At 41.1% G+C, this 27,693-nt stretch overlaps 1 protein-coding gene across 1 annotated transcript; it reads left to right on the top strand.

Moving 5' to 3' along the window:
• MGST2 (microsomal glutathione S-transferase 2) lies at nt 1-25,428 on the top strand. The gene is given in 4 exon segments (XM_089912430.1): nt 1-777; nt 22,502-22,572; nt 24,362-24,464; nt 24,943-25,428. Coding segments are annotated over 4 exon segments (429 nt in total). The 5' UTR covers nt 1-652; the 3' UTR covers nt 25,073-25,428.
• The last annotated feature ends 2,265 nt before the right edge of the window (nt 25,429-27,693 follow it).

The following is a 27,693-nucleotide window of genomic DNA, read 5'->3' as shown; positions in this document are numbered from 1 at the left end:
CATTTGCAGGGTGGATTGCAAGACTGGAAATTCCAACAAGAATTGATGTTGCAGTCTTGGGTCCAAAGGGAGGCAAAAATCTCTTCCTCTTTGGGGGACCTCAGACTTTTTTCTTAAGGCCTTCAACTGATTGGGTGAGGCCCACCCACAATATGGAGGGTCATCTGCTTTACTCAAAGTCTTCTGATGGAAATGTTAATCACCTCTAAAAAATACCTTCACAGCAACATCTAGACTGGTGTTTGACCAAACAACTGGGCACCATGGATAGCCTAGTTGACATATAATCTTAACCATCAGGGAGTTGTTCCTAATTTTTGGCTATTACAAATAAAGCTGTTGTAAACATTTGTGGGCAGGTGTTTTTATGGATGTATGACTTAATTTCTCATGGGAAAATTTTAGTTGTGGAATGACTGAATCATATGGTCAATGTATGTCTAACTAAAAAGTTCCTTCCAAGTGGTTTTCCAAAGTAGTTGTATCATTTTACATTCCCACCAGCAGTGTGTGAGAATTCCAGTTGATTTTGTATCTTCACATGTCTGTCTGTCTTTTCTAGTTGGTATGATCTGTCTTTTTAATTTTAGACATTTTAATAGGTATGTAGTGTATCTACCTGTGGTTTAAATTTGCATTTTACTAATGAATAATGATGTGCCACATGTTTAATGTTCGTTCCTCTTTACTTGCAGGTTATTTCGCTTTGCAGGCAGGAAAGGCGAGATCAAAATCAGTCTCTGGGTCACCAGAGTTTGAGAGACTATTTCATGCACAGTGAGTAATGCTTTTCCCTTCAGGGGTATGGATCTGCCACATACACACAATTCCTAATTAGGGGAAAGATACGCAGAGAAGATATGCCATTATAACAAACCAGTCTTCGTGACCAAGACCCTTCTCATGATCCTTGAGGTTTGAAGTAGGCAGTGCATGGAGTTTCTACCCACCTATATTACAAATTCAGAGGATACATTTACAGAAAAGGCTGGGATCTTAGGGGGCATTGCTATATGTCTCTAAGTGTGGCAGTTTGGTCCAAGAGCCTGGAAGGGGCTCCCTGAGAGTTCAGTAGCCTCATGTTGGAATAGTTATGCTATCAATTTTCTATCTGAAATCTTTACTTCTTCCTCTCCACTTCAAAACAGAGGTAGGTCAGTGTTATCCTCTGCCAATAACCCATTTCCTAAAATCAGAAACCTATAATAATGAGAAAGCTTTCTATTTTATGTGTATTCATAGTTTGTTTTTTTTTTTTTAACATCTTGTGCTCCTTGCCTTTTCAGATCCACACAGAATGTTCCCCTATAAACACCATGAATTTGCCTGATGCAAGATGCTAGGGCTCCCTTTACATTTAATCCCCCAAACCCGGTGCTTTTAAAAACATTGCACATATCACCATTTATACATTGCTTGGTTCTTTTGTTAATAGTTCGGGATTTTTCATGTTTGTCCATGAGTGAGGTTGGACTATAATTTTTCTTTTTTTGTATGGTCCTTGCTCATTTTGATATCAAGATTATGTTAGCCTCACAGAATGAATTAGAGAATTATTTTCTCAGAGTTTTAATAAGATTGGAAGGGTGTGTTCCTTCAAAGTTGTTAGAATTTGCCTATAAAATGATCTAGACCAGATGTTTTTCTTGTGAAAAAAAATTAAACTATGAGATTTGATTTCTTTAATGATTATGGAATTATTCAGTTTTTTTATTATGTCTTAAATTAGTTTGGGTCAGACATGGCCCTTGAACTGTGAACATTGGTCTCTTGTCCATCTAATTGCTCCAAGGAGGATGGCACACACTATTTCCCTAGGCTTGAAAGTGTGATGAATACCACTGGTAGTACAAGAGATAATTTTAAGAGGTGCATAGACATGTTTAAACATTTTTTAAAATGTGGTAAGAATGTGTAACTTGAGCTCTACCCTGTTAACAAAATGTTGAGGGTATAATATATTACTGTTGACTAGAGGTACAATGTTGTACAACAGATCTCTAGAGCTTATTCATCTAACTTGGCTGAAACTTTATGCCCAAGGTATGATTTTATTTTATTTTTTTAATTTTAAAAAATTTTTGTTTATTTATTTATTTTGGGTTGCATTTGGTCTGTGTTGCTGTGCGCGGGCTTTCTCTAGTTGTAGAGAGCAGGGGCTACTCTTCTTTGCAGTGTGCGGACTTCTCATTGCAGTGGCTTCTCTTGTTGTGAAGCACAAGCTCTAGGTGCAAGGGCTTCAGTAGTTGTGGCACGTGGGCTTAGTAGTTGTGGCCTGCGGGCTCTAGAGTGCAGGCTCAGTTGTTGTGGCACGTGGGCTTAGTTGCTCCGCAGCATGTGGGATCTTCCTGGGCCAGGTCTCAAACCCGTGTCCCCCTGCACTGGCAGGCGGATTCTTAACCACTGTGCCACCAGGGAAGTCCCCCAAGGTATGATTTTAAATAACATTGGACCACATGATGAGAAAGTCATTTCCACTGTCTTTGAATCTCTATGTTATATCAAGTGGAAAGTATTGATTTGGTGCTGGTATGTCCCACATCCCCAAATATTTATTTTTATCAGGGTAATACATGTATGTAGTCTGAAAATAAACTGAGGTTACAAGCCTTATAACAACAAGTAATTCTCCTTATCCCCAATCCATCCCCAGAGACAGCCATTGGCACTCCTTTTGACTACTACTTTTGGTATTTATTTCCATATTTCTAAATACTATGTGTTCACTGCTATTTATTGATTCACAAATTTTAGACATTATCAATTGACTTCCTTTTATGGCAGAAAAAATTTCATGCTCCTCTGTTTCCTCTTTTCCTCACTTCATCCTTCCAGAAAAGTTATATCACTTTGTTGAGTTAAATCAACGTTTATGTTGTTGTGATTAAGTAAATAATGTTCAAAGCTGAATCAAGTAGTATACTATGGTTACATTTCCTTCTTGTGTAGTTTTTTGCTTTACATGGGGTTAATAATTGCCTCTTTGTTTGTTTGCTTAGTTTCATCTCTGAATCTTCAGCAGAACTGAAAATTTCCTCTCAGTACATTTAAATACATTAAGTAAGCTAGTAATACCACTTGTTTTTTCCTTGGAGTCATTTGTGCTTTAGTCTTCCATATTTCTCCTCCAATCTGGAGGTTGCACTTTAGATCTGTTACGTAGCTGTCATCCCACAACTTCCTGTCATCATCCTAGGAATTTCCCTTATACCCTACTGATTTGGATCACCTGTTGCCTGGATTTCATATTATCCTATGTATTGGTTTTTCTCTCTCGTTTTGGTGGAGCACATCCTCCAGACACTTCCTGAGAGAAGGGGAATGGTAGGTCTTGACACTTCTGAATATGCCTCTGTTTCTCTGTTAAAATCCTTACCCTCATTGTTTTCATTATTATCTAATTTCCACTGCTATTGTTGAGGTGTTCTGTGCGTTCTGATGCTTTGTTTGGAAACTGTAGAAGCTTTAGGGTCTTCCCCTGATCCCTGGCCTGAGGTGTTACAGTGCTGTGCTTGCTCAGAGGCATTTTTCTTCACTATGCTGAACCCTAGAGGAGTTTTTTTCACAGCCTGAAAACTCATGCCTTCTGTTCTAGAATATTTTAAAATATTGTTTGCCCCTAAATTTTGTCTTCTTATTTTCTCTGTTCTTTCATTCTTTTTAAAAATATTTATTTATTTATTTGGCTGCACCGGATCTTAGTTGCAGCACGTGGGATCTTCTTTGTGGCCTGTAGGATCTTTTATTTATTTTACTTTATTTATTTAAAAATATTTATTTATTTATTTATTTGGTTGTGCTAGGTCTTAGTTGTGGCAGGTGGGCTACTTAGTTGCAGCTCACCAGCTCCTTAGTTGCGGCATTCAGGCTCCTTAGTTGTGGCATTCGAACTCTTAGTTGCAGCATGCATATGGGATCTAGTTCCCTGACCAGGGATCGAACCAGGGCCCGCTGCACTGGGAGTGGGAATCTTAACAACTGGACCACCAGGGAAGTCCCTCATTCTTTTTTTTAAAATAAATTCATTTATTTATTTATATTTGGCTGTGTTGGATCTTTGTTGCTACGCAAGGGCTTTCTCTAGTTGTGGTGAGTGAGGGCTACTGTTTATTGCGGTGCGCGGGCTTCTCATTGCGGTGGCTTCTCTTGTTGCGGAGCACAGGCCCTAGACGTGCGGGCTTCAGTAGCTGCAGCATGCAGGCTCAGTAGTTGTGGCTCACGGGCTCTAGAGTGCAGGCTCAGTAGTTGTGGCACACGGGCTTTGTTGCTCTGTGGCATGTGGGATCTTCCCGGACCAGGGCTCAAACCCGTTTCCTCCTGCACTGGCAGGCAGATCCTTAACCACTGAGCCACCAGGGAAGCCCTGTCCGTCATTCTTAAAATATATATTAGTCGTAAGTTGACCTCCTGGACTGAACTTTAGTTTTCTTTCATCTTGAGTTTTTCATCTTCTTGGACTTTTGTTCTTTCAGGGAATTTCTTGAACTTCCAACTTTTTACTGATTTTTTTAAAAATTCAAATATGAATTTAATTCCTAAGAATTAATTTTTATCCTTTGATTGTTTTTTAGTTCTTCTTGTTGCTGCTGCTGTTATATCATTCCTTTCTTGTTTCATAGATGCAGTTTATTCTCTTCTATCTGAGGATTTTAATGATTTAAAAAAAAATCTTCCTTTATCATTTCTGTTTCTTCCAAGTTCCTTCTTATTTTTCTATTTTGGCCTTTGCCTTTAATTTTTATTTGTTATTCACCTGTTAAATATTTTTTGAGCACCTCTATGTATTAGGCACTGTTGGGAGATAGTAGTGAACAACTCCAACAAAGATCCTTGCCCTCTTGAAGTTTATCTTATAGCCAAGGAAGACAGAAGATACACAATAAGCAGATAATACCATAAGAAAATAAGATATTGTGTAAGAGGGTGGTGTTAAGCTATACAAGAAAAACGACAGCATTACATAGGGACGTGGAGGAGGGCTGCTGGGGGGTGAGCTAGAGTGGGTTGCAGTTTAAACAGAGTGGTCAGTGTAGTCCCCACTGTGAAGGTGGCACTTGAACAAAGACTTGAAGCAGGTGAAGGAGTTAGCCATGTGGCCATGTAGGGAAGACGCTCTTGAGATAGAGGAAGTAGCCAATGCAAGGACTTTAAGTGGAAATGTGTGACTGGTGGGTTAGCAAAGAAGTTAGTGTAGCTGAGAGAGGAAGCTGGCAGAGAGTGGTAGGAGGGAAAGTCAGAAAGGCAATGGATGACCAGACCAGGCAGGGCCTTGAAGGCTATTGTAAGGACTTTGGCTTTTTCTCTAAGTGAAATGGAAAGTCGTTACAGGGTTTTAAGCAGAGGAGTAACATGATCTTGTATTTTAAAAGGATCGCTTTGTCTGTTTTGCAGAGAATAGACTGGGCGCATTGGTAGAAGCAGAAAATTCAGTTAGGAAGCTACTGCAAAAATTCGGGTGAGGGATGATGGCGACTTGAACCAGGAAGATAGCAGATGACGTATGAGATATGGCAGATTCTGTATATATTTTGAGGGGAGAGCCAATAGGATTTCAACAAATATGGAGTGTGAGAAGAGTCAGGAACAGCTTTCAGATTTTTGGCCTGAGCATCCTGAAGGATGGAATTGTGATTAACTGAGTCAGAGAGGGCTGCAGGAAGAGCAGTTTTGGGGGGAAGACCAGGAGATGGGACTTAACGCTACAGCTAAGGAGAGGCTTTAGACACTGTGCTCTGCTAAGCTATTTGGATCGTTTGTTATTGCATCATAAACTGGCTAATACATTGTTGCTTACACATCCAAGCAGAGATAGAGAGTAGACAGTTGGATATACCAGTCTGCATTTTAGCAGGGAGATCCGAACTGGAAATATAAATTCAGGAGTCATTGGCACATGAAAACGATTTAAAGCCAGGACACTGGATGACATCTTTAAGGGCGTGGGTATAGGTCAAAAAGAGGAGAGGACCAAGGACTGAACCTAGAGCCCTCCAGCCTGATGAGGCCAAGAAAACAAGGGTCCAGCAAAGAGATCTGAGCAAAAGAGACCCTAGAGGCTTTACTCAAATGTCAGGTCATTCTTGATTGGCTATCTGTGCAATTTAAGAAAGAGGCACTAGGGAGAGAACTGGGGGCTCTGTGTGCACAGACGGGGCTTACTGAGAAGGCAGCTTCACTGAAGGGTGATGGATCAGGAGGCAGCCTTCTTCTGGGGGGGACCCCAGATGATGGCATCTGTAGGTCATCTTTATGGGACCGTTAACTTCCTCTAGGAAAAAAACCCTTAACTCCCCTGTGAGGGAGGAGGGAGTGAAGGGTGAGGGAGGAGGGTGGGTATATTAGGCCTGCCTTCTAGTAGTCTGACAGTGTGGTGGGTGAAGGAAGGAAGCTTCTTCCACTCTGCAGTATGTGAATTCGCACTATGATCAGTACAGAATTTTACCCTCACGCTCCATTGTTCTTGGAGCCCCCAGAGATTCTCTGGTTCGGTTTCTCCAGACAATAATCCTCCCATCTCCTCTGATGGAGGAGTAGGGTGGGGCTCAGAGGTGGAGCAGAGCCAAAGGCCTCCTTCTACAGTCTTTCAACTAGTTCTTCTGTTTCAGCCTTTGGCCTCCAAGGGACCTGGGCCCCAGTTGCTGAGCCTCTTGGGTTCTGGGATAAGGACTGTCTCAGTCTTTTTTCTAATTTGCTGTGCCGCATGGCTTGTGGGATATAAGTTCCCCCACAAGGGACTGAACCCGGGCCCTCGCCAGTGACAGTGCAGAGTGCTAACCACTGTGCTGCCAGGGAATGCCTTGTCTCAGTCTTCACTGCTTCTTCCTCTTACAGGCACGTAGCTTCAGCTTTCCGCACTTTGCCAACTCAGCTATGGTTCCCCTTGTGCTGGTTTTCCTTCAGAAATTTGCTACCATCTCTCTTCCACTGCTGTGTCTGCTCCCGTTCTCTCTGTTCTTGAAGACTTTCTATTTTTTATTCCTTTACTGGCATTTCAGTGAGGCTTCAGGAGGGAGAAGAAACAAACACGGGTTCAATCTGCCATGTTTAGCAGGAAGTCCTTGGGATGTGTTCTCGACACCATCTGGACACCCATTTCCCCCATTCAGCAGAGGAAGGGTCTCATGCTCAGAGTCTCCAGCAATCAATAGCATCTAATAAGAATCTGACAACTTTCTGTTTTCATGGCATTTATTTTTATACTTATCTTTTATTTAGAAAGTTACACTCTTACATCACTACCGCAAGTGGGAACAATTTCATTTTTCCGAATTTGTCTGAGTCAAAAAGAAGTTGATTCATAGAAAAATAATAAGAGGTATATGGAGAAGCTAAATTTTTGACAGTAATATATTAATGTTTGGAGTTTGGGAGATACCATACTATTCATACAAATGATCACAGGAGGAAATTCTGCATCTTCTCACTTTGTCTTTCATGTTCTGAGACTTTGTTGGGGAGTGTTGGATTTCCAGCAGGCTAGATTCTTGGGTCACTTCTGGTTCTATGTTCGTTCACATAGTTTTCACAGATTTGATTTTCTTTCGAGTTACTGCTCTCTCCTTCCTTTTCTGCATCTGGATGCCTCTTATCCTGGGAATAAAGCTGGACACCATTTCCAAATATTTCTCTTAAGTTGCTGTTTATAAGTATCCAAATCCAATTTCCTTGTTAAGTGTGTTTTGTTTGATTAATCATGGCAGAACAGAGAGGGGTTAAAAAATAATCGCCAATATTAGGGTGGGGTGGGGGATTTGGAGCCATAAAATACCTTTGTCACAGTATAGTTGTCCTGGGTTCTCTCTGAAGGGTGGATGGGAATGGTCCTACTCCCTTCTCTGAATTTCTTCTTGGATATTCCAGGGCACTAGCCCAGTTCTTGCCTTAGGTTCAAAGGTTTACGATGAACTTGGCCAGATCAGAGAAGATTTATGTCTGGTGAAGCCATTTCGACTTTATCTGAGGTAGTTAGGGCAGGAGCCCCTGGGATAACCAGTTTATTCCAAAGCCTACTCGGCTACCTATTCTCTTTTTCAGGGAAGGCTCCCTTGAGCTCTGCAAATCCCCAAGAGGGAATGCACTTTCTTTTCTGGCTCTTCTGCACCAAAGCATTGAGTCCCTTCAGCCTCCCTTGAAGATCTTATGGCCTCATGAGTAACAGAAGCGCTGCCTCTTCCCCTACTCTTTCTCCTGCTGCTTTGCCCTAAGCGTAGTCAAGAAGCCCACTGTTATGACTAATTCTTTCTTTGAGTGGAATTTGACATCTCATAGCAACCATTTCAAGGTCCCTCTGACCACCCCTGAAGTACCTGTTTCCTGTCTGAGGGTCGCCTCAAGTTGGATACTTACTTGTCAAGCAGCGATCGTTATTATGGAGCCAGCTTACCCAAGTTACTAGCTCAGGGCCCCTTCTCTAGAGGCCCCATTCACTTCCTCTTCCCTTCCTCCAGGGAGGGCATTAGAGGTGACTCTTTCTAGAGTTTTGCAGTCTTTTGCCAGAATACACTCTTTGAAATTATGAAAATAGCAGCTATAATTTCACGGAGGGCCATTTCTTCATGGTATTGCTAAGGTTAGAAAATTCTATCTAGTCTAATTTGAGCACCTTGATCCCTTTAGATTAAAGGCTTTTATAAATTTAAAAAGTAGATCCAAGTAATAAATTGATCTTGTTGTAATTTAAATATATTTCCTCTGATTCTATCCTCACCGGAAGAGAAGAATAGCTGCTGATGACCTCACTCTTTTTCATACACTTGAGGACCATTATTAAATGTCTTTCATCTGCTGTATTTTGAGGCTAGGTAGCAGAAATTCAGTTGCTTTTTTCAATCATTAAAAAATTTGGTTGTTCTCTTTAGACTAAAATTTTTCATATTATTTCTAAACCTGGAGCCTAGAAATGTACATAGTATCCCAACAATGGTTCCATCAGTTCTGGGTGAGGTAGAAGAATTGCCTCTTACTTCTTTCTTGTATGTACTCTGTTTGCTTAATGCTGAATTATTAAGTTCCTGTTCCAGAATTAACCTGCCACAAGGCACAAGTAAACCCAATCATCATGAATCTGAGAACTCTTTAGAAATGTTAGCCTTTTCTTACTCTACTAGAGTTCTTCTTTTTCTTCTTCCCTTTTTTTTTTTTTTGCCATTTACTAACTCCTCATAGTCACTTTGAATCCTGAAATTAAAACTGTTGACCATAATACATGCCTAAAACCTATGGAGAAAAGGAAAATTCACAATAGAGTAATTTTTCAAATATTCTGCAGCACCAGGATTATAGTAATGTGAGTCACCTACTTTTGTAGTAAGTACAAAAATGATAAATAATAGAGACAATAAACACATCTCCATTCTTATTACAAGTGTACCGATCTTAGACATTAGCTGAAATCCCAAGATGTACTTTTTCACTGAGTTATAAAGGGCTTGGGTTCTCCAAGATGAGAGAGTGACTAAACGATGAGTCTTCAAACTCCACCCTCCTCTAACACCCACCTTGTATTAGTCAGCTGGGGCCACTGAAACAAAATGCCATAGACTGGGTGGCTTCAATGACAGATATTTATTTTTCACAGTTTTGGAGGCTGCAAGTCTAAGATCAAGGTTCTGGCTGATTCTATTTCTGGTGAGAGCTTTCTTCTCTTGGCTTAATGTGTCCTCACATGGCCTTTCCTTGGTGGAGGGGTGGGAGAGGGAGAGAGGGAGAGGAGAGAGAGAGGGAGGGAGAGAGAGTCAGAGTCAGTCAGTCTGGCAGGTGTCAGAGAGCTCTCTGGTGTGTCTTCTTATAAGGGCACCAATCCTATTGGATCAGGGCTCCACACTTATGATCTCATGTAACCTTAATTACTTCCTTACTCCAAATACAGCCTCACTGAGGGGTTAGGGCTTCAGCATGTAAGTTTTGGAGAGACAAACATTTAGTCCACACCACCACCAAACAGCTTCTGTCACACAAGCTGGGTGATTCTCAGGTAGTCAGGGGACGAGAGGCAGCTAGAATTTGGATGAGCTGCCAGCCTCACTCCCTCGTCTCCCCATCCTGTTCCTTATCAGCAGTACCACTGAAGTGCTAGTTAGATTTCATGCCCTCCTGCCATTAGCAGCAGCCTCCCTCCCGTGTCCCAGAGGGTTACTTGACAAGGGACAATTTAGATAGTTACAGATCTATATAAAAGGATTAGCTCCAGCAACCTCTCATCCCCAAGCCTTTTCTGAGCATATTAACCTGTTGCTCTGACCCTCCAGCCAGTGTAATAATCCAAAACACTTCTTAGGGTCAAAAGCCAGCAGACCAAGTCTGGGTCTCTGTTAATAGTGCAAGTAGCTCATGGAGGTGTGCAACCTACTGGTGGTGTTTCAGAACAAGTCACCAAAACAAAAGAAGAAAAAGGAGCAGCAAAAATCTTGAACGAGGGAAACCTCCTTTAAGTTGCCTTGTCTGCTTTTTATTTTTAAAAGTTGTCATACTCTAAGCATGGCATTAGAGGTGTCCTCCGGCTGTCCAGGTTTTCCTCTATGGGAAATGGTTCAGATTTTCTGTGAACATGATTGTCATAAGCAAAGTTTCATGTTGAGTGCTTACGAGAAATCTATCAAATAGCAGAAATATTCAGAAGTGTTTTAAGGCCCAAAATTTCCCAGCTGATGTGCACACATTGAGGGGCACACTAAGGGCTCTGCTGTGGGAGTGAGGAAAACATTGGAGCTCCTATTCATATTTACTCTTAAAATATCATCTTTTAATTTCTAGTTTGTGTTTGTTTTATAATGTACATGATACTCTTTTCCAGTCGAATGTATTAACTGTGCTAATGGATCAATCCCATATTCCCAGTGGTTTAATGTAACGGAAGTTTACCGTTTTTCTTGCTCACTTCAAGTCCTACATGGGTGCTCCTGGTTGGGTGGCCTTTCACATGGTCATTTAGGGGCCAAGGCTTCTTCCATCTAAGGGTTTTGTCCCCATCCGGGTCCTCAGCATTCTCTCCATGCAACCAGTGCGTGGGGTGAAGGGAGCTTGGCACACCAGCTGCTTAGCCATCTGGCTCAGAAGTGACGTATGTCATTTCACTTACTTTCCATTGGCAAGAAGTAGCCCCACTAAGATCCCAGGAGGCTGGGAAGTGTATCCCTGACTGGGCAGCTACTGCACAGCACCAGCTTCACACCATCCCTGTTGTCAGCCAGCCGCCTCTGCTATAGTAGGGCATGCGGATGTTTTTTATTGGGGTTGTGCAATTAAAAAAAGTCAGAGACTAGGGTTTTAGGCACTGCCAGAACGCAATATGATTCTTTCTTTTCCAGTATGGGGTGAGCTTTATAGTACATACACTTAATGACGGAGACAGGGCCCAAGCAGTGCTTAGTTTAGGACTACCTTCACTGCTCCCAGCCTTTGGGTCCAGACAGGGATCTGCAGTGGTCACATGTCCTGAGCCCCCAGGCCCAGGCTGCCTTGAAGTTGGGGACGGATGATGGGGGCTTTCAGTGGCTTTAAATATTCAACCTCCATGGGCTCCACTGGCCCATCTTCTAGGGTGACCAACTCTTTCCAGTTTGCCTGGGACTTTCCCAGTTTTAGCACTCCGATTTCTGTGTCCCAGGAAATCCCTCCGTTCCAGGCAAACCCCGGATTGTCCTGGTTTAAAAAATCAAAGTCCCCCGTTCTGAAAACCTGTTCAGTCCAGGGCAAACCAGGATGGCTGGTCACCCCACTGTTCTTCCAGTAAAGACTCTTTCTGTTATTACCCCTGGGTGGAACTTGAGGCCCATGGTGACATCTGCCTATAACAAAAGAGAAGCTTCTCCCTTATCTTTTTATGGGAAGCTTAAATATCAAAGAGCCCAGGATTGTAGTGCAAAGAGGGCTCTCACCAGGGAATGAGTAGACAGACTCATTTTCCCTCAGCGTGGACATGCAGGAAATGGGGCGGTCCAGCGATGGTCAGAACCAACATTACCCTCTGTTCCCACGCAAAGGGAAACTGACACAGCTGCTGCCAGCTGATTTCTGTCCCATTTCTGTCCCGTAGATTTTTCCTGAGGGTCTCCTAGAATATAATCTGCCTTCATGTCCAAAAAGAGATCATCGATTATTTTCACTTTGGTTTTCCTGGCGAAGTGACTGTAATTAGTCACTGATAGGATTGTGCAGGACACATTTTCAGTGTTTGGTCCCCTTGAGTTAAACAATGTCTGTGGACAGCTCACTGTGAACAAGCTGCTCTGGAGCACATCCGGGCGTGGACCACTTAACGGTGCTGTGGGGTGTGCAGGGACCCAAAAGTGCTGGTGGTGGAAGGACATGGTCACGTGGTGGAGGAGGTGCGGGAGGTCAGACTGAGCAGCCGGAATGGGATTCCAGTTATTTTAAGGCCAAGCAATACCTGGTGTCTTCAGCAGGCAGCAGCAGGGAAGACCGTTAGCAAGAGCAGGGCCCCAGGCTGGCTGTCAGAGAATTATTTTCAATCTCTGAAAGGTGATAGTGGGACACATCTTCAGGGCTTAAGGCGGGTCGGTAAACAAGGGACCAGGAGAAAAGTACAACGAGCGCAGCTGGGACAGGAGGTCAGGGTGAGACCAACAGTGACTAACGGCTTATAGGGGACAAAGAGTCTCGTTTCTTAGGAGAGGAGGGTGCAGAGATATGGTACTAAACTGCCCACATCCACCAGGCTGTGCCCTCTGGGAGCACAAATGCAGTTACACTCACATCCCTGCCTGAGTCTCCGTGACTTCTAACCGCTTCCCCGGGACCTCAGCACCCCTTTCCTCCATCTTCTCAGTTACTTCCTGGAGCCCCCGGGCACGTGGGCAGGGACAGCTCTGCTGCCTAGCAATTGAAGTGGGGGGCCATGCCACTGCCGTGCTCCAGTCCTCCGGTCCTGTGAGTTCGGGATCCCTCCCCAGGTCCTGGAGTCTTCCATGACTGCTCTCCGGCTGCTCTTTGGTCTGTGGCAGAGGGAGGTGAGGGCTGTGGCTCTCTGCAGCTGTTTGGCACTTCTGTCTGAGGCATAGCACTGCAGACATCTGGAGTTTCACCAGTCCTTTCATGAATACCGTCCTTCAGCTTTCAGCCTGGTCTCCACTCAGGTGTGAAACCCGTACCCTGGCTTGGGCAGGGGTGGGAAAGACCCCAGAACATCCTTCCGTTTTCCTCATTTCCTCTTTCCTCACTCTTTCTTGCCCAGAGGCCTGCTTCCTCTTGCAAATAAGAGACACAAAAGCGCACCTGCTTCTCAGTGTGTGTGGGCAGATGCCCACAGGGGCCACAGACCCAAGGTTCTGCCTCTGCAGCCCAGTTTGGGCTTGGCTGGGATGCTTTTATATAATATCACCTGCCCCACATGCCTAGCCAAGGCTGCTAGTACAGTGGGGAGAAAAAACCTTCTAAATAGTTAGTCTTTATGAAGAATAATATGCACTGGTTTTGAGGGTGATTTTTAAAAATTTTTTTATTTATTTCTTTTGGCTGCGTTGGGTCTTTGTTGCTGCGTGTGGGCTTTCTCTAGTTACAGCGGGAGGGGGCTGCTCTTCGTTGAGGTGCGGTGGCTTCTCTTGTTGTGGAGCACAGGCTCTAGGCACGTGAGCTTCAGTAGTTGCAGCATGTGGGCTCAGTTGTTGTGGCACGGGCTCTAGGGCGCCAGGCTTTGGTAGTTGTGGCACGCGGGCTCAATAGTTGTGGCTCGCGGGCTGTGGTGCGCAGGCTCAGTATAGCTGTGGCGTACGGGCTTAGTTGCTCTCTGGCATGTGGGATCCTCCTGGACCAGGGACCGTGTCCCCTGCATTGGCAGGCAGATTCCCAACCACTGCGCCACCAGGGAAGTCCGAGGGTGATTTTTTATTTTTATTTTTTTCGAGGGTGATTTTTTAAAAAAATCTCATCATGGCTAATTTTGTGTCGTGTTGTGGAAGAACTTACCCCTTAAATTTTGGGATAATTTAAGGTGTTTTACAAGACTAGATAGAAGATGGGACAACTGTGTTTTGTTTCCAAAAAGGATAAAACTCATAGAAGAAGACAAAGGGGATAATATCCTTGACATTGGGTGTGGAAAATAGAGCAAGCTTCTGCTCCTGTTCTCTTTTACTTCATGGAAAACAGGTCCATGAATTTAGCCGAGGAAAAGGAAATGTTTTTTAACATAGCTGTAATTATTCTGACTGTTCACATTTGTAAAGTATCTTTTCACTTAACCTACCATAGGAACTCACAAACTTTAAAAGACGTTGGTAAAAAGGCAACCATCAGAAGCAAAATAATGCCAAGGATAGGAAATGGCAGAAAGACAAAGCTCAGTTATTTCCCTAAGAATGAGAAAGTTGTGGCTATGGTTTGTGAGGGTATCAGTGTCAGGCCCTGGACAAGATATTCCTTAGGTCATTCCAGTGGCCTTTCAGGCCTTAAAAGCAACAGTAAAAAAAAAAATGAAGAGGAAAGCATTTGGCATTCGTATTCTGCATTTCTGGTGTGCCAGGGGTCTGATGGTCGCTCTTCTGGCTCTTAGAGAGCTGAGTGGGTGACATTACCGTTGTCATTGCCGGCTCAGGGTTAGAAAGGTCCACTCGTGCTTCTGACTCTGCACCAGCTGTGGTCTATATATGAGCGCTGAGTTATGCAGTTAGTTACGAAGCTTCCTTACCCAGCCTTAAGAGATGGCTGAATGATTAGCAGGGAGTTTTTTCTAATGTAGTTGAGTCAGAAACTAATAAGGTTGAGTTAACCCATCCACAATTTCCTGTAGATTTATGGAGAATGAGGAAAGAATTATGCTTTGTAATTAGGCTTTCTTCTCCTTTTTTTGAGTTAGAGATTTTTTTTCAGATTTATTGAGGTATAATTGACAAAATTGTAAGATATTTAAAGTGTACAACATGATGATTTGATAAATGTATAATTTGTGAAAGGATTTCCCCCACTGAGTTAATTAATACATCCCTTACCTTACATATTTACCCTTTACATATTTAGTCTTTTTTTTCTTTTTTTTTGGTGAGGGCACTTAAGTTCTACTCTCTTAGCATATTTCAATTATACAATAAAGTGTTATGAACCATAGTCACCATGTTATATATTAGATCCTCAGACCTCATTCCTTTAATAACTGAAAGTTTGTACCCTTTTATTAGGCTCTCCCTATTTTGCTCACCCTCAGGCCATGACACCTACCATTCTACTCTCTGTTTCTGTGAGTTCACCTTTTTTTTTTTTTTTTTTTAAACATTCTACATGTAAGTGATACCATGCACTATTTGTCTTTCTTTATCTGGCTTATTTCACTTAGCATAAGGCCCTGCTGGTTCATCCAGTTTGTCGCAAATGGCAGGATTTCCTTCTTTTTAAATGTTGAATAATATTTCATTACATATAGGTATATCACATTTTCCGTATCCATTCATCCACAGTTGGATACTTAGGTTGTTTCCATATCTTGGCTACTGTGAATAACACTGTAATCAAGATGAGAGTACAGATATCTCTTCAAGAGGGTGATTTCATTTCCTTTGGATATATACACAGGAGTGGGACTGCTGGATCATATGGTAGTTCTAGTTTTAACTTTTTGAGGACCCTCCATACTGTTTTCCATAGTGGTCGCATCAGTCTACACTCCCATCAGTAGTGTAGAAGGTTCCCTTTTCTCCAAGTTATTGCCGGCACTTGTTCCTTGGCTTTTTGGTAATAGCTATTTTAACAAGTGTGAGGTGATATCTCACTGTGGTTTTGATGTGCCTTCCGCTGCTGATTAGAGCTGTTGAGCGCCTTTTCAGGTACCTGTTGATCATTTATGTCTTTGGAAAAATGTCTTTTCAGGGTCTCTGCCCATTTTTTAATTGGGCTATTTGGTTTTCTCTGCTATTGAGTTGTATGTGTTCTTTGTGTATTTTGGGTAGTAACCCCCTATCAAATGTGTGGTTTGCAAATACTTTTTCCCATTCCATAGATTGCCTTTTCATTTTGTTGGCAGTTTCCTTTGCTGTGAAGAAGCTTTTTAGTTTGATGTAGTCCCACTTGTTTTTTTGTGTTTTTTTTTTTTGCGGTACACGGGCCTCTCACTGTTGCGGCCTTTCCCGTTGCGGAGCACAGGCTCTGGATGCGCCATGGCTCACGGGCCTAGCCGCTCCACGGCATGTGGGATCTTCCCGGACCGGGGCACGAACCCGTGTCCCCTGCATCGGCAGGCGGACTCTCAACCACTGAGCCACCAGGGAAGCCCTATTTTTGTTTTTGTTGCCTTTGCTTTTAGTGCCAAATCCAAAAAATCATTGCCAAGGCCAATGTCAAGAATATTTTCCCCTATGTCTTCTTTTATGAGTTTTATGGTTTCAGGTCTTATGTTCAAGTCTTTAATCCATTTAGAGTTGATTTTTGTGTATGGTGTAAGACAGGGGTACAGTTTCATTCTTTTGCATTTGGCTGTCCAGTGTTCTCAACACCATTTACCGAAGAGACTATCCTTTCCCCATTGTATATTCTTGGCTCCTTTGTAATAACTAATTGACCACATATGCATGGGTTTATTTCTGGCTCTCTATTCTGTTCCATTAATCTATGTGTCTGTTTTTATGCCAATACTATACTGTTTCAATTACTACAGCTTTGTAATATAATTTGAAATCAGGAAGTGCAATGCCTCCAGCTTTGTTCTTCTGTCTCAAGATTCCTTTAGCTATTCGTGTTCTTTTTTTGGTTCCATATGAAATTTAGGAGTTTTTTCTATTTCTGTGAAAAATGCCACTGGAATTTTGATAGGAATTGCATTGAATCTGTAGATTGCTTTGAGTATTATGGACATTTTAACAATCTTAATGCTTCCAGTTTATGAGCATGGAATACCTTTTCATTTATTTGTGACTTTTTCAATTTCTTTCATCAATGTTTTGTAGTTTTCAGTCTTACAGGTCTTTACCTCCCTGATTAAATTTATTCCCAAATATTTTATTCATTTTGATGCAATTGTAAATGGGATTGTTTTCTTAATTTATCTTTCTGATAGTTCATTGTTGGTGTATACATACACAAATGATTTTCTACGTTGATTTTTTTTTAATTAATTTATTTTTGGCTGCATTGGGTCTTTGTTGTTGGGTATTCGTTGCTGTGTGCAGGCTTTCGCTAGTTGTGGTGAGCGGGGGCTTCTCTTCATTGTGGTACGCAGCCTTCTCATTGTGGTGGCTTCTCTTGTTTCAGAGCTCGGGCTCTAGGCACGCAGGCTTCAGTAGTTGTGGCACATGGGCTCAGCAGTTGTGGCTTGTGGGTTCTAGAGCACAGGTTCAGTAGTTGTGGCACATGGGTTTAGTTGCTCCGTGGCATGTGGGATCTTCCTGGACCAGGGCTCGATCCCATGTTCCCTGCATTGGCAGGCGGATTCTTAACCACTGCGCCACCAGGGAAGTTCTGTGTGTTGATTTTGTATCCTGCAACTTTACTGAACTTATTAGTTCTAACAGTTTTTTGGTGGAATCTTTAGGGGTTTTTATATCTAATGTCATCTGCAGAGACAATTTTACTTTTTCCTTTCTGATTTGGTTGCCTTTTATTTCTTTTTCTTGCTTAATTGCTAAGATTTCCAGTACTATGTTGAATAGGAGTGATGAGAGTAGGCACCCTTGTCTTGTTCCTGAGTTTTAGAGGAAAAGTTTTCAGCTTTTTATTGTTGAGTATGATGTTAGCTGTGGGCTTGTCATACATGGCCTTTATTATGTTGAAGTGTGTTCCTTTTATACGCAGTTTATTGAGAGTTTTTATCATAAAGGATGTTGAATTTTGGCAAATTCATTCTCTGCATCTATTGAGATGGTCATGTGATTTTTATCCTTCATTTTGTCAATGTGGTGTATCACATTGATTGATTTGTGTATGTTGAATCATCCTCGCATCCCTGGGATGAATCCCACTCGGTTGTGGTTGTGATCCTTTTAATATATTGTTGAATTCAGTTTGCTAAAATTTTGTTGTGAATTTTTGCATCTATGTTCATTAGGGATATTGACCTATAATTTTCTTTTCTTGTAATGTCCTTGTCTGGCTTTGGTATCACAGTAATGCTGGCCTCACAAAATGAATTTGAAAGTATTCTCTCCTCTTATATTTTTTGGAAGGATTTGAGAAGAAATGGTATTAACTGTTGTTTCAGTATTTGGTAGAACTCACCAGTTGTGGTCCTAGTCTTTTCTTTGTCAGGATGTTTTTGATTACTGATTCAATCTCCTTACTAGTAATTGGTCAATTCAGATTTTCTATTTCTTCATGTTTCAGACTTTGTAGGTTGTATATTTCTAGGAATTTATCAATTTCCTTTAGGTTGTCTACTTTGTTGGTATATAATTGGTCATAATAGTTTCTTATGATCCTTAGTATTTCTGTGTGATCAATTGCAATGTCTCTTCTTTAATTTCTGATTTTATTTATTTGAGTCTTCTTTTTCTTCTTCTTGGTCTAGCTAAAGTTTTGTAAATTTTGCTTACCTTTTCAAAATATCAGTTTTTAGTTTCATTGATTTTTTGTCTTTTTAGTCTCTATTTCATATTTTTTCTCTAACCTTTGCTTTTTCCTTTCTTCTACTAAGTTTGGGCTCAGTTTGTTCTTTTTCTAGTTCCTTGAAATGTAAATTTAGGTTGTTTATTTGAGATCTTTCTTTTTTTCTTAATGTAGGTATTTGTCACTATAAACTTCCCTCTAGAACTGCTTTTGCTGTACTCCATAAGTTTTTGTATATTGTGTCCCCATTTTCATTTGTCTCAAGGTATTTTTTGATTTCCCTTTTGATGTTTTTCTTTGACTCGTGTTCAAGAGCATGTTTTTAAATCTCCACATATATATGAATTTTCCAGTTTTCTTCTTGTAATTAATTTCTTGTTTCATACAATTGTGGTCAGAGAAGATGCTTGATATGATTTCAGTATTCCTGAGTTTATTTATTTTTTGATCTATCCTACACCATATGCACTTGAGAAGAAATGTCTGTTTTGCTGTTGTTAACTGGAATGTTCTGAATATGTCTGTTAGGTCTACTGGTCTAATGTGTAGTTTAAGCCCAATGTTTCCTTATTGATTTTCCATCTGGATGGTCTATTCATTGTTGAAAGTGGGGTATTGAAGTCTCCTACTCTTATTGTATTGCTGTCTGTTTCTCCCTTCAGATCTGTTAATATTTGCTTTATATATTTAGGTGCTCTAATGTTGGGTGCATAAATATTTACACTTGTCATATCTTCTTGATGAATTGATCCCTTTGTCATTATGTAATGAATCTCTATATCTTGTTAAAGTGTTTGACTTAAAGTCTATTTTATCTGAATCTCTTTTAGGCAGCATATAGTTGGGTCTTATATTGTTTTATCCATTTAGCCACTGTGTGTTTTTTGATTGGAGACTTTAGTTCATTTACATTTAAAGTCATTATTGATAGGTGTGAACTTACTATTGACATCTTGTTAATTGTTTTCTGGCTGTTTTGTAATTCCTTTGTTCCTTTCTTGCTTTTTTCCTTTGTGATATGATGATTTTCTATAGTGCTATGCTTTGATTCCTTTTTCATTATCTTTTGTATATCTACTATAGACTTTTTTTTTTTTTTACTATAAACTTTTGCTTTGCGGTTACCAAGAAGCTTACATAAAACATCTTATATTTATACAGTCCATCTTAAGCAGATAGCAACTTAACTTTGAATGCATTCAAAAGCTCTATATTTTTACAGTCCTTCCCCATTTTATGTTTTTGATGTCACAAATTGATATTTTTCAATATTGTATAGCTATTAATAAATTATTATTGTTTTGTTTTTAATACTCTTGTCTTTTAACCTTTATACTAGAGTCGTAAGTGACTTACCCACCATCACTGCAATATGAGAGAATTCTGAATTAAATTATATATTTACCTTTACTAGTGAGTTTTATACTTTCATATATTTTCATATTAGTAATTAGCATTCTTTCATTTCAACTTGAGGACCTATATTTTTTACATATGTCAGTATTTTTATTAATTTTTAAATAAAAATTTCAAAGGTTACATTACATTTACAGTTGTTACAAAATATTGGCTATATGCCCCATGTTGTACAATACATCCTTGAGCCTATCTTACACCCAGTAGTTTGTACTTCCCACTCCCCGACTCCTCTATTGCCCCCTCCCACACTGGTAATCACTAGTTTGTTCTCTATATCTCTGAGACTGCTTCTTTTTTTGTTATATTCACTAATTTGTTGTAAATTTTTAGATTCCACATGTAAGTGATATCATACAGTATTTGTTTTTCTCTGAAGACCTCGCTTTAACATTTCTTATATCAAGTCTAGTGGTGATGAACTCCTTCGGATTTTGTTTCTAAAATTCTTTATCTCTTCAATTTTGAAGGACAACTTTGCAGGGTAGAGTATTCTTCGTTGGCAGTTTTTTCTTTCAGCACTTTGAGTATATCTTCCCACTTCCTTCTGGCTTGCAAAGTTTAAAATTGCTTCTTTGTTTGCTATGGTCCTGTGAGACTTGTGAGTGCAAGCCTCATTGGCTATCAGAGCTAGGTGATTTGGAGGCCGGTCCCTCAGAGAGAAGCTGCAAAAGCTGGGGTGCCAGATGTGTGTACAGACTCCTTCCAGACAGATGCTGGCAATCTGGTTTTATCAGTGGAGCAAATTGAAGGAAGTAGGCAAGAGAAGTGCCCATGAGCTCCCCTGGGCTCCAGAGAGGATCTCAGCTAGCCCTTGGATATGTGCTAAACTAGAAGCTGGGTCTCCAGGCATCAGCTTGTAAAGTATGCAGTCAAACCCTTTCTAGAGAAAGACTGGAGACAGGAGTTTTTGCCTGCTCCCTCTGCACTGAGCCCTGGAGGCTTAGCTATACTGAGTGTTCAATGTGCTCTGTTAAGAACTGCTTCTTTGTTTGCTATGGTCCTGTGGGTCTCATGGATGCAAGCCCCGCTGGCTTGCAGAACTAGGTGTTTTGGGGACCCAGCCCTCAGGTGGAAGTCTTAAAAGTTGGGGTGCTAGATATGCAATCTAAGCCCTTTGCTCCTCAGGGAGAAGCTGGGGGTTGAGGATTTTCTCCTGAATGTATTGTGCTGTGCCAGGGGTGGTGTTTATGATGAGAGTGTGTCTCAGCTTCTCCTGCTTATTTCAGTGTGGCTACTATTTATTTATTTATTTATTGGCCATGCCACACGGCTTGCAGGATCTCAGTTCCCTGATCAGAGATCGAACCTGGGCCACGACAGTGAAAGTCTGGAATCCTAACCACTAGGCCACCAGGGAACTGCCAGTGTGGCTATTTTCTTATTCGCCTGATGTGTAGGAGTCACTCAGCTGACTTCTGGATTTCTTTCCGAGGGAATTGCTCTGTGTGTATCTGTACATTCGGTGCATCTGTGGGAGGAGGGAAGTTTAAGAGCTTCCATGTCACCATCTTGGTCACAAAAGAAAAGAAAACAAAACACCTTTTTTTTTCATTAAGAAAGAAAAGAGAAAAGAAAAAAAGGGAAGAAAAGAGGGAAGAATCATTCATGGTGACCTGCGTTAGAAGACTCAGCCTTCAAGAACCAGAATCAACTGTTTCTGGGTCAGTTGCCTCATAACCTTACATACTTAAGCTGTACGGCTTAAGGAAGCATGTAGGATCATTTCTAATCCTGTAGACTATGACTCTTCCACCAGGATCAACTCAAAACCTCATTATGAATTACATTAAAGGTTTTTTTTCTGGTTGTGATATTGTCAGGAAAGAGCTCAGCCAACCTAACCAAGATCACTTGGGGGTGTAGCACAGGAAGGAAGATGAATATAGTTCATCTTTTTTCCTTTTGCTAGGTGCAGATGAATTAATTATAGTTCCCAGAGAAGCATTCCCTTTCGCTTAAAATAGTGTCAAATTTTCCATCCAAGTCTTCTATGAATAGAAGCTATTTGACTTGACATTAGGACAGAGCTTTGGAATCTGGAGATGACACAGACTATCTGCAAGGCATCCATCAGCTTGGGTTCTCAGTCTTTAGTTTTTTTTTCCTCCATAAAATGGGAATGAAATACACTCATTCATTTATTTCAGGAGGCTTTAGGGGAATTATTTAAAAACCATTTTTAATGTGCTGAGTAACTCAAATGGAAGGCAATAGATGCAAGGGAATTCTGGGGAAGAAATCCATTTAATATGAATTGAGTTATTTTCTGGGTTATTTAGATAAGATACAGAATGATCTTTAGGCTCGGAATCAGGACCATCTCCAGGCCTGTCTTTTGGAAAAGAGCTACACTTCATTTCTATTGCTGGCAACTTACATGTAGAAGAGTGATTCTTAGCCCTGCTCTGAGGTTTAAAAAATGTTTGAGTCCCACCTTGAAAGACTAATTTTACCTGTAAGGACATTTATGCTCTTTAGGTTAATTCTTATAATTATTTTTGTAAGAAGAGGGTGCACATGTACCTATAGATGAAAACTCACTGCTTTGGTGTATAGTTTTTTTCATAAAATAACCCACGTCTTTATTTTCTTCCTGCAGACAAAACTGTGTGGAGTTTTACCCAATATTTATGATTACGTTGTGGATGGCTGGATGGTATTTCAACTAAGGTAAGTTTAATGACGACTATGGTCCTTACAACTATTAAACAGCAGATACGCAACCAGACATCTACTGACCCTGGAAGTTGTTTTATACAAAATAAGCACTGTCTGTTTGCGTCCAAGGACACTGCTGCAGACGGGCTAACTCTGGCATCAGAGGATATCTTGGGTATCTTGTTGTAATTTGCACTCTTTCTTATCCAGAGTAGGTTGCCTGTTAACTGCCTTGAACAGTTCTCATTGGATTTGTGGGAGTAATGGATTAGGTAGGGAGTTTCTAAACCGCAGCGTGCTCAGAACCTCTCCCCTTCCTCAGAGGCCAGGTGGCCCTTCCAACCCTTTCTCCTCCTGTTCTCATCCTTCGGGGCCCAGCACAAGCGTCACCCCCTCAGAGGGGCCTTCCCTGACCCTTCCTAAAGGCGGCCTCCTCCAGTTCCTGGCGGCCCATCCTCCTTCATTTCCTTCACAGCACGTTCAAGTCTATTTTTCTTCTTGTTTTCCCCTTTGTTGTCTGTCTTTGATGATAAACTCCATAAGGGCAGGGAGCTTGTATCTTTGTCACAGCTAACTCCAATCCTTAGAATAATACCTGGTATATAGTAGAAGCCAAAAAAAATGTTTATGACCTAATAAAATAAAGAATTTCATTTTATCCAGCGTATCAGAGTCCCACAGGCAGACTTCTAGTGTTTCGAAGAGGGCTCTGACAATTTACATCTGTGAAGTGCTGAGGAAGCAGAGGGTCCCTAGTGTAGGGAAGATACTGAGAGTTTTCATTGGACTGGATGGCAGAATATAACCCCACATTTTACCTTTCTTTTAGGTAAAATTTGTATTTAGTGAAATGCACAAATCTTAAGTGTACCATCCGATGAGTTTTGACAAGTGTATACACCTGTGTCACTCAAATCCCTATCAAGATACGGAACGTGACAACCACTCAGAAAGTTTCCTCAGGTCCTTCCCAGTCCCTTTCAGAGGCAGACAATGCTCTGAATTTTTAAAATCATAGTTTAGTTTTGTCCATTCTAGAACTTTCTATAATTGGAATCATAGTATGTACTCTTGTATAATGCTTCATTCACTCAGCAAAATATTTTTGAGATTCACCATGCTGTTTGTTGCAAGTTGTCTGTTTCTTTTCCTCGCCAGTGGGCCTCTGTTGTATGGTTATCACAGTTTGGTTATCCATTCTCCTGTGGATAGATTTCCAGGCTGTTCTCAGTGTTTGGCTATTATGAATAAAGCTGCAGTGACCATTCTGTACAAGTCTTTTTATGGACATGTGCTTTCATTTCTCTTGGGTAAATACACAGGAAAGGAAGGAATTGCTGGGTCAGAAAGTAATGTTTAGTTTTATAAGACACTACCAGAACTTTTCCCAAAGTGGCTGTACCATTTTGCATTCCCACCACTAATGTATGAGATTCCAACACCCCCAATATTTTATGCTTCAGTCTATTTAAAATTTCGCCCTTCTGGTGGGTGTGCAAGTGGTGTCACCTCGTTGTGGTTTTAAATTGCAGCTTTGCTGATATTAAATGATGTTGAATAATGTTGAAAAAATTTTCATGTGCGTATTGGTACATTTGTTTATCTTGCTATGTGAATTTTCTATTCAAATATTTTGCCCATTAAAAACATTAAGTTGTTTTTCTTTCCTTATTGAATTGCCAGAGCTCTGCACACAAGTCTTTTGTCAGATACACGTTCTGTGACTGTTGTCAATCTTCACACCGCATTTTGAGAGGCTGCCATCATGTCCTGTGTCTTTTCTTTTTTTTTTCTCTATAGTTTTTTGATACTTGTCTAAGTCTGGTGTACATATATGTCCATCACCAGTATTTCTGGGGATACTCAGAAGCTGCTAAAGAAAAGGTAAGGAACACCCAAGAATTGTGTGTTTAGACAAAAAGTAGCAGGATGGAGTCTATATTAGCTTCCTGTTCCTGAGAGTAATACAGCACTGATGGCTATGACGGCAGAAGTGATCTACGTTGCCTGAGGCCAAGTCTCATCAGGTCCTCCACAACTAGGTGTGAGACAGGAAATTGCAAGGATAAAACTGTACACTAAGTGTGCACTCTTTTGACCACCACACTTTAAATCCTTGCAAACATTTTGCACTATCTCCCAAATTTACCAAGGAAATAATCCCTCCCAGCCTTGATAATCCTTTGAATGTTCAAAAGGAGCCACTTGACCTCTGTGGCTAGGCATCCTCTTTAATTTATCTGATGAATCAAAATTTTCAAATGGCAAAAACATGGAAGTTCTGGGCAGTGTCCACAATGAGAGTTCTGCCCCAGGCTCCCCAGCTTCATCCCTGTAGCCCAGTTTATTTATCACCTCTCTCTCTCTCACATCCGCCTGCAGGATCACTGGTTTCCGGTTGAGTCTGGGGGTTTTGGCCTTGTTGACTGTCCTAAGCACCGTGGGGATTGCAAACAGTTTTCTGGATGAATACCTGGACTTCAATGTTGCCGAGACGCTGAGGCACTTCTAACGTTCCCCCCTCCCTTTGCTCAAACGCTCGCAGAAGATGTTTCCACTCTGAAGGTTAGATGGTGCCACTTGTTCAATTAAAAGAAGTAAGTCTCCTTTCTTTTTGAAATGGCTTTGTAGAAACATCCCCTTTAGATTTTCCTGTGAGTTTAACGACTGAAGTTTGCTCTGAGGGGGGAGGATCTGTAGCATCAGTGGAAGTGTGTTGAGCCCTGGTTTTAGGAGCACATGCCAAAGTCGTGACTGCCGGTGTAGGGAGAAAGCAGCCTGACCTGTCCGTGTCCAGGGCTTTCCGTGGACCACTGCCATCACTCACCTCTGAGACTGCTTCTCTCTTGATGGGAAGTTCCAGATAGATGCTGGTAAGGCAGCTGAGCCCACTTCATTAGTTGCAGGAATGCAACAGTTGGTGAGGGAAGTCAGGCAAACACATCAAGTAGCCAGAGAAGAGAGTCATCAACTAACAGCACAAAACACATCTGGGTGTGAAAATGGACTTTGTAACGAACAAAGGAAAAAGGAAAAAAAAGGGTCTGTCATTTTTAAGAAACCATCCAGAGAAGTGTGCTCGGGGAATATCTTGCCCCTGGGCAGGGGAAGGAGGGTCATGGTCATGGCTGGAGAGCCTAGGCTGGGTTCCACTGCACTTCCCGTGCAGTCACTGTCTGGCACAAGGCAAATGACCCTTCTTCACTTTCTTCATCTGTAAAATGGGAATGAGTCTTCAGGGACCTTAGCAGAATGGAATTATGAGCATATATAACTTTTTAGCATCAGGAAAAGCGCTCTCTGTAATTTTTCTAAAGAAAGTGTGACAGCCTTGAATCTGGTGTAGGCATCTCCAAGAAACTTTTTATTGGGCCTTTTTTGGTGTGTGGGTACAAAGGCAGTTACAGAGGCTATGAATAATAGAGAAAAATAAAGGCATTAAAACACTAGCGTTTCCAAAATAGTAGGGGAGAAGACACGACAGCCTCTTGCATTCCAAATAGCTGGGCTAAATACCCTGGAGTACACTGAGAACGACCAGTCTGGGAATGGGGTATCCGGATATCAGCCCAGTTCCCCCACTAACTGGCTCTTTGACTCTGGATAAGGCAGCTCACCATAGAGGTTGTGCAGCAAAAGAAGTGTAGACTCCAGGGCCACTCAACATGAATCCTGTTCTACCACTCGCTGGCTATGCTACCACAGCCGTGTAGCTCTCTGCCTCAGTTTTCTTCTCAGGTAAAATGGGGCTAATATTTTAAAATGCTATGATTCTGTGGTCTTTTTACTTTTTAGTATTTCAGTCAGTTATAGTGACTCGTATTGTGACATTTTAGTTGTTTTACACATTGAAGACAATAAAGGAAGAGAAAGTGCAATTTTTTTTTTTAATTTTCATGGAGAACTTAAATTTAATGTGTCCCGCCAGGGGGTAAAGTGCAAATTTTTGACCATAAAGCATAATTACTGCAAACTCATTATCCTTTGGAAGTGGGAAAAAACCCACAACTTTCCAAATCTTACACTTGAGAATTTTTAAACAATTTCTATCTTGCATTTAAATTGGAACTATTTAAAGATGTAAACTATAAACACATACACACACACACAAAGACACACACACAGAGTTTGGTTAAACAACATGTGGAAAAAAGAAGATGGTCCCACCCGCATATCAAAGCTTTTTATCTTTAAAAATATCTGAACTATAGAATTTATTTCCTTTGTTCCAATTCTATTGTCACCAAGGCAACCTCTTGACGATTTTAATTCCTATAATTTGGTTACAGGGAGCAAACGTGTTGGCTAGGGAGATGTGGGTTTCTGATCTGACATACATTTTTTTTACATATTAGTAAATTGACTGATTTTACAGGGAGCAAACGTGTTGGCCAGGGAGATGTGAGTTTCTGATCTGACATACATAATCTTTTACGTATTAGTAAATTGACTGATTTTATTTTTAGAAATCAGATTCCTTGCCTCAAAAAGTCAATGTTATAAACAAAGGGATGGAGGAGAACTTTTCTGCATTAAAAGATACCCTTAAGAGGCATAAAACCCAAATGGCAATGTGGGATCCTTGATCAAATCCTGGTTAGAAAAAAACAGCTATGGGAGACATTTGGGACAATTTGAATAAGGAGTGAGAATTAGATATTAGGGAATTAATTGTGTTAGGTGTGATAATGATGTTGTGTCTAGGAAAGAAAGTGCCCTAATTCTTTGGTGAGGTATGCTGGGAGGTTGAGGGGTAAAGTGACTGGGCGTGTATAGCTTACTTTGAAATGGTTCCACAAAATATGTATGTGAAGCATATATGGTGAAGTGTTAACAAGTATCAAATCAAGTTGGTAAGTGTATAGTTATTCATTGTACCATTCTTTTTCTCTGATTGTTTGAAAATGATTGTCATACAAGTTTAAATATCTGAGGCAAAGTTAAAAGCTAAAGTCAGGTTCTCAGTAGCTCTGAAGAGTTTTATGTTGAGTGCTGCATCCTTGACTTGGGATCTGAGGTAGGGATAGAACCATAGCATTAGCTCTGGCCCAGCAGCTGTCCTAGACGTGGCAGGGACGCTTGGGCCCCAAGTGTGTGAATGTTGCCCTAATTACCTCCGCTTGTTATGAAATG

Source organism: Delphinapterus leucas, chromosome 5 (genome assembly GCF_059928025.1).
Source record: "Delphinapterus leucas isolate spDelLeu-1000000601 "Yukka" chromosome 5, BTC_Dleu_Yukka2, whole genome shotgun sequence".
In the NCBI taxonomy this organism is placed as follows: Eukaryota; Metazoa; Chordata; class Mammalia; order Artiodactyla; family Monodontidae; genus Delphinapterus; species Delphinapterus leucas.
This window is presented reverse-complemented; position numbering and strand designations above follow the sequence as displayed.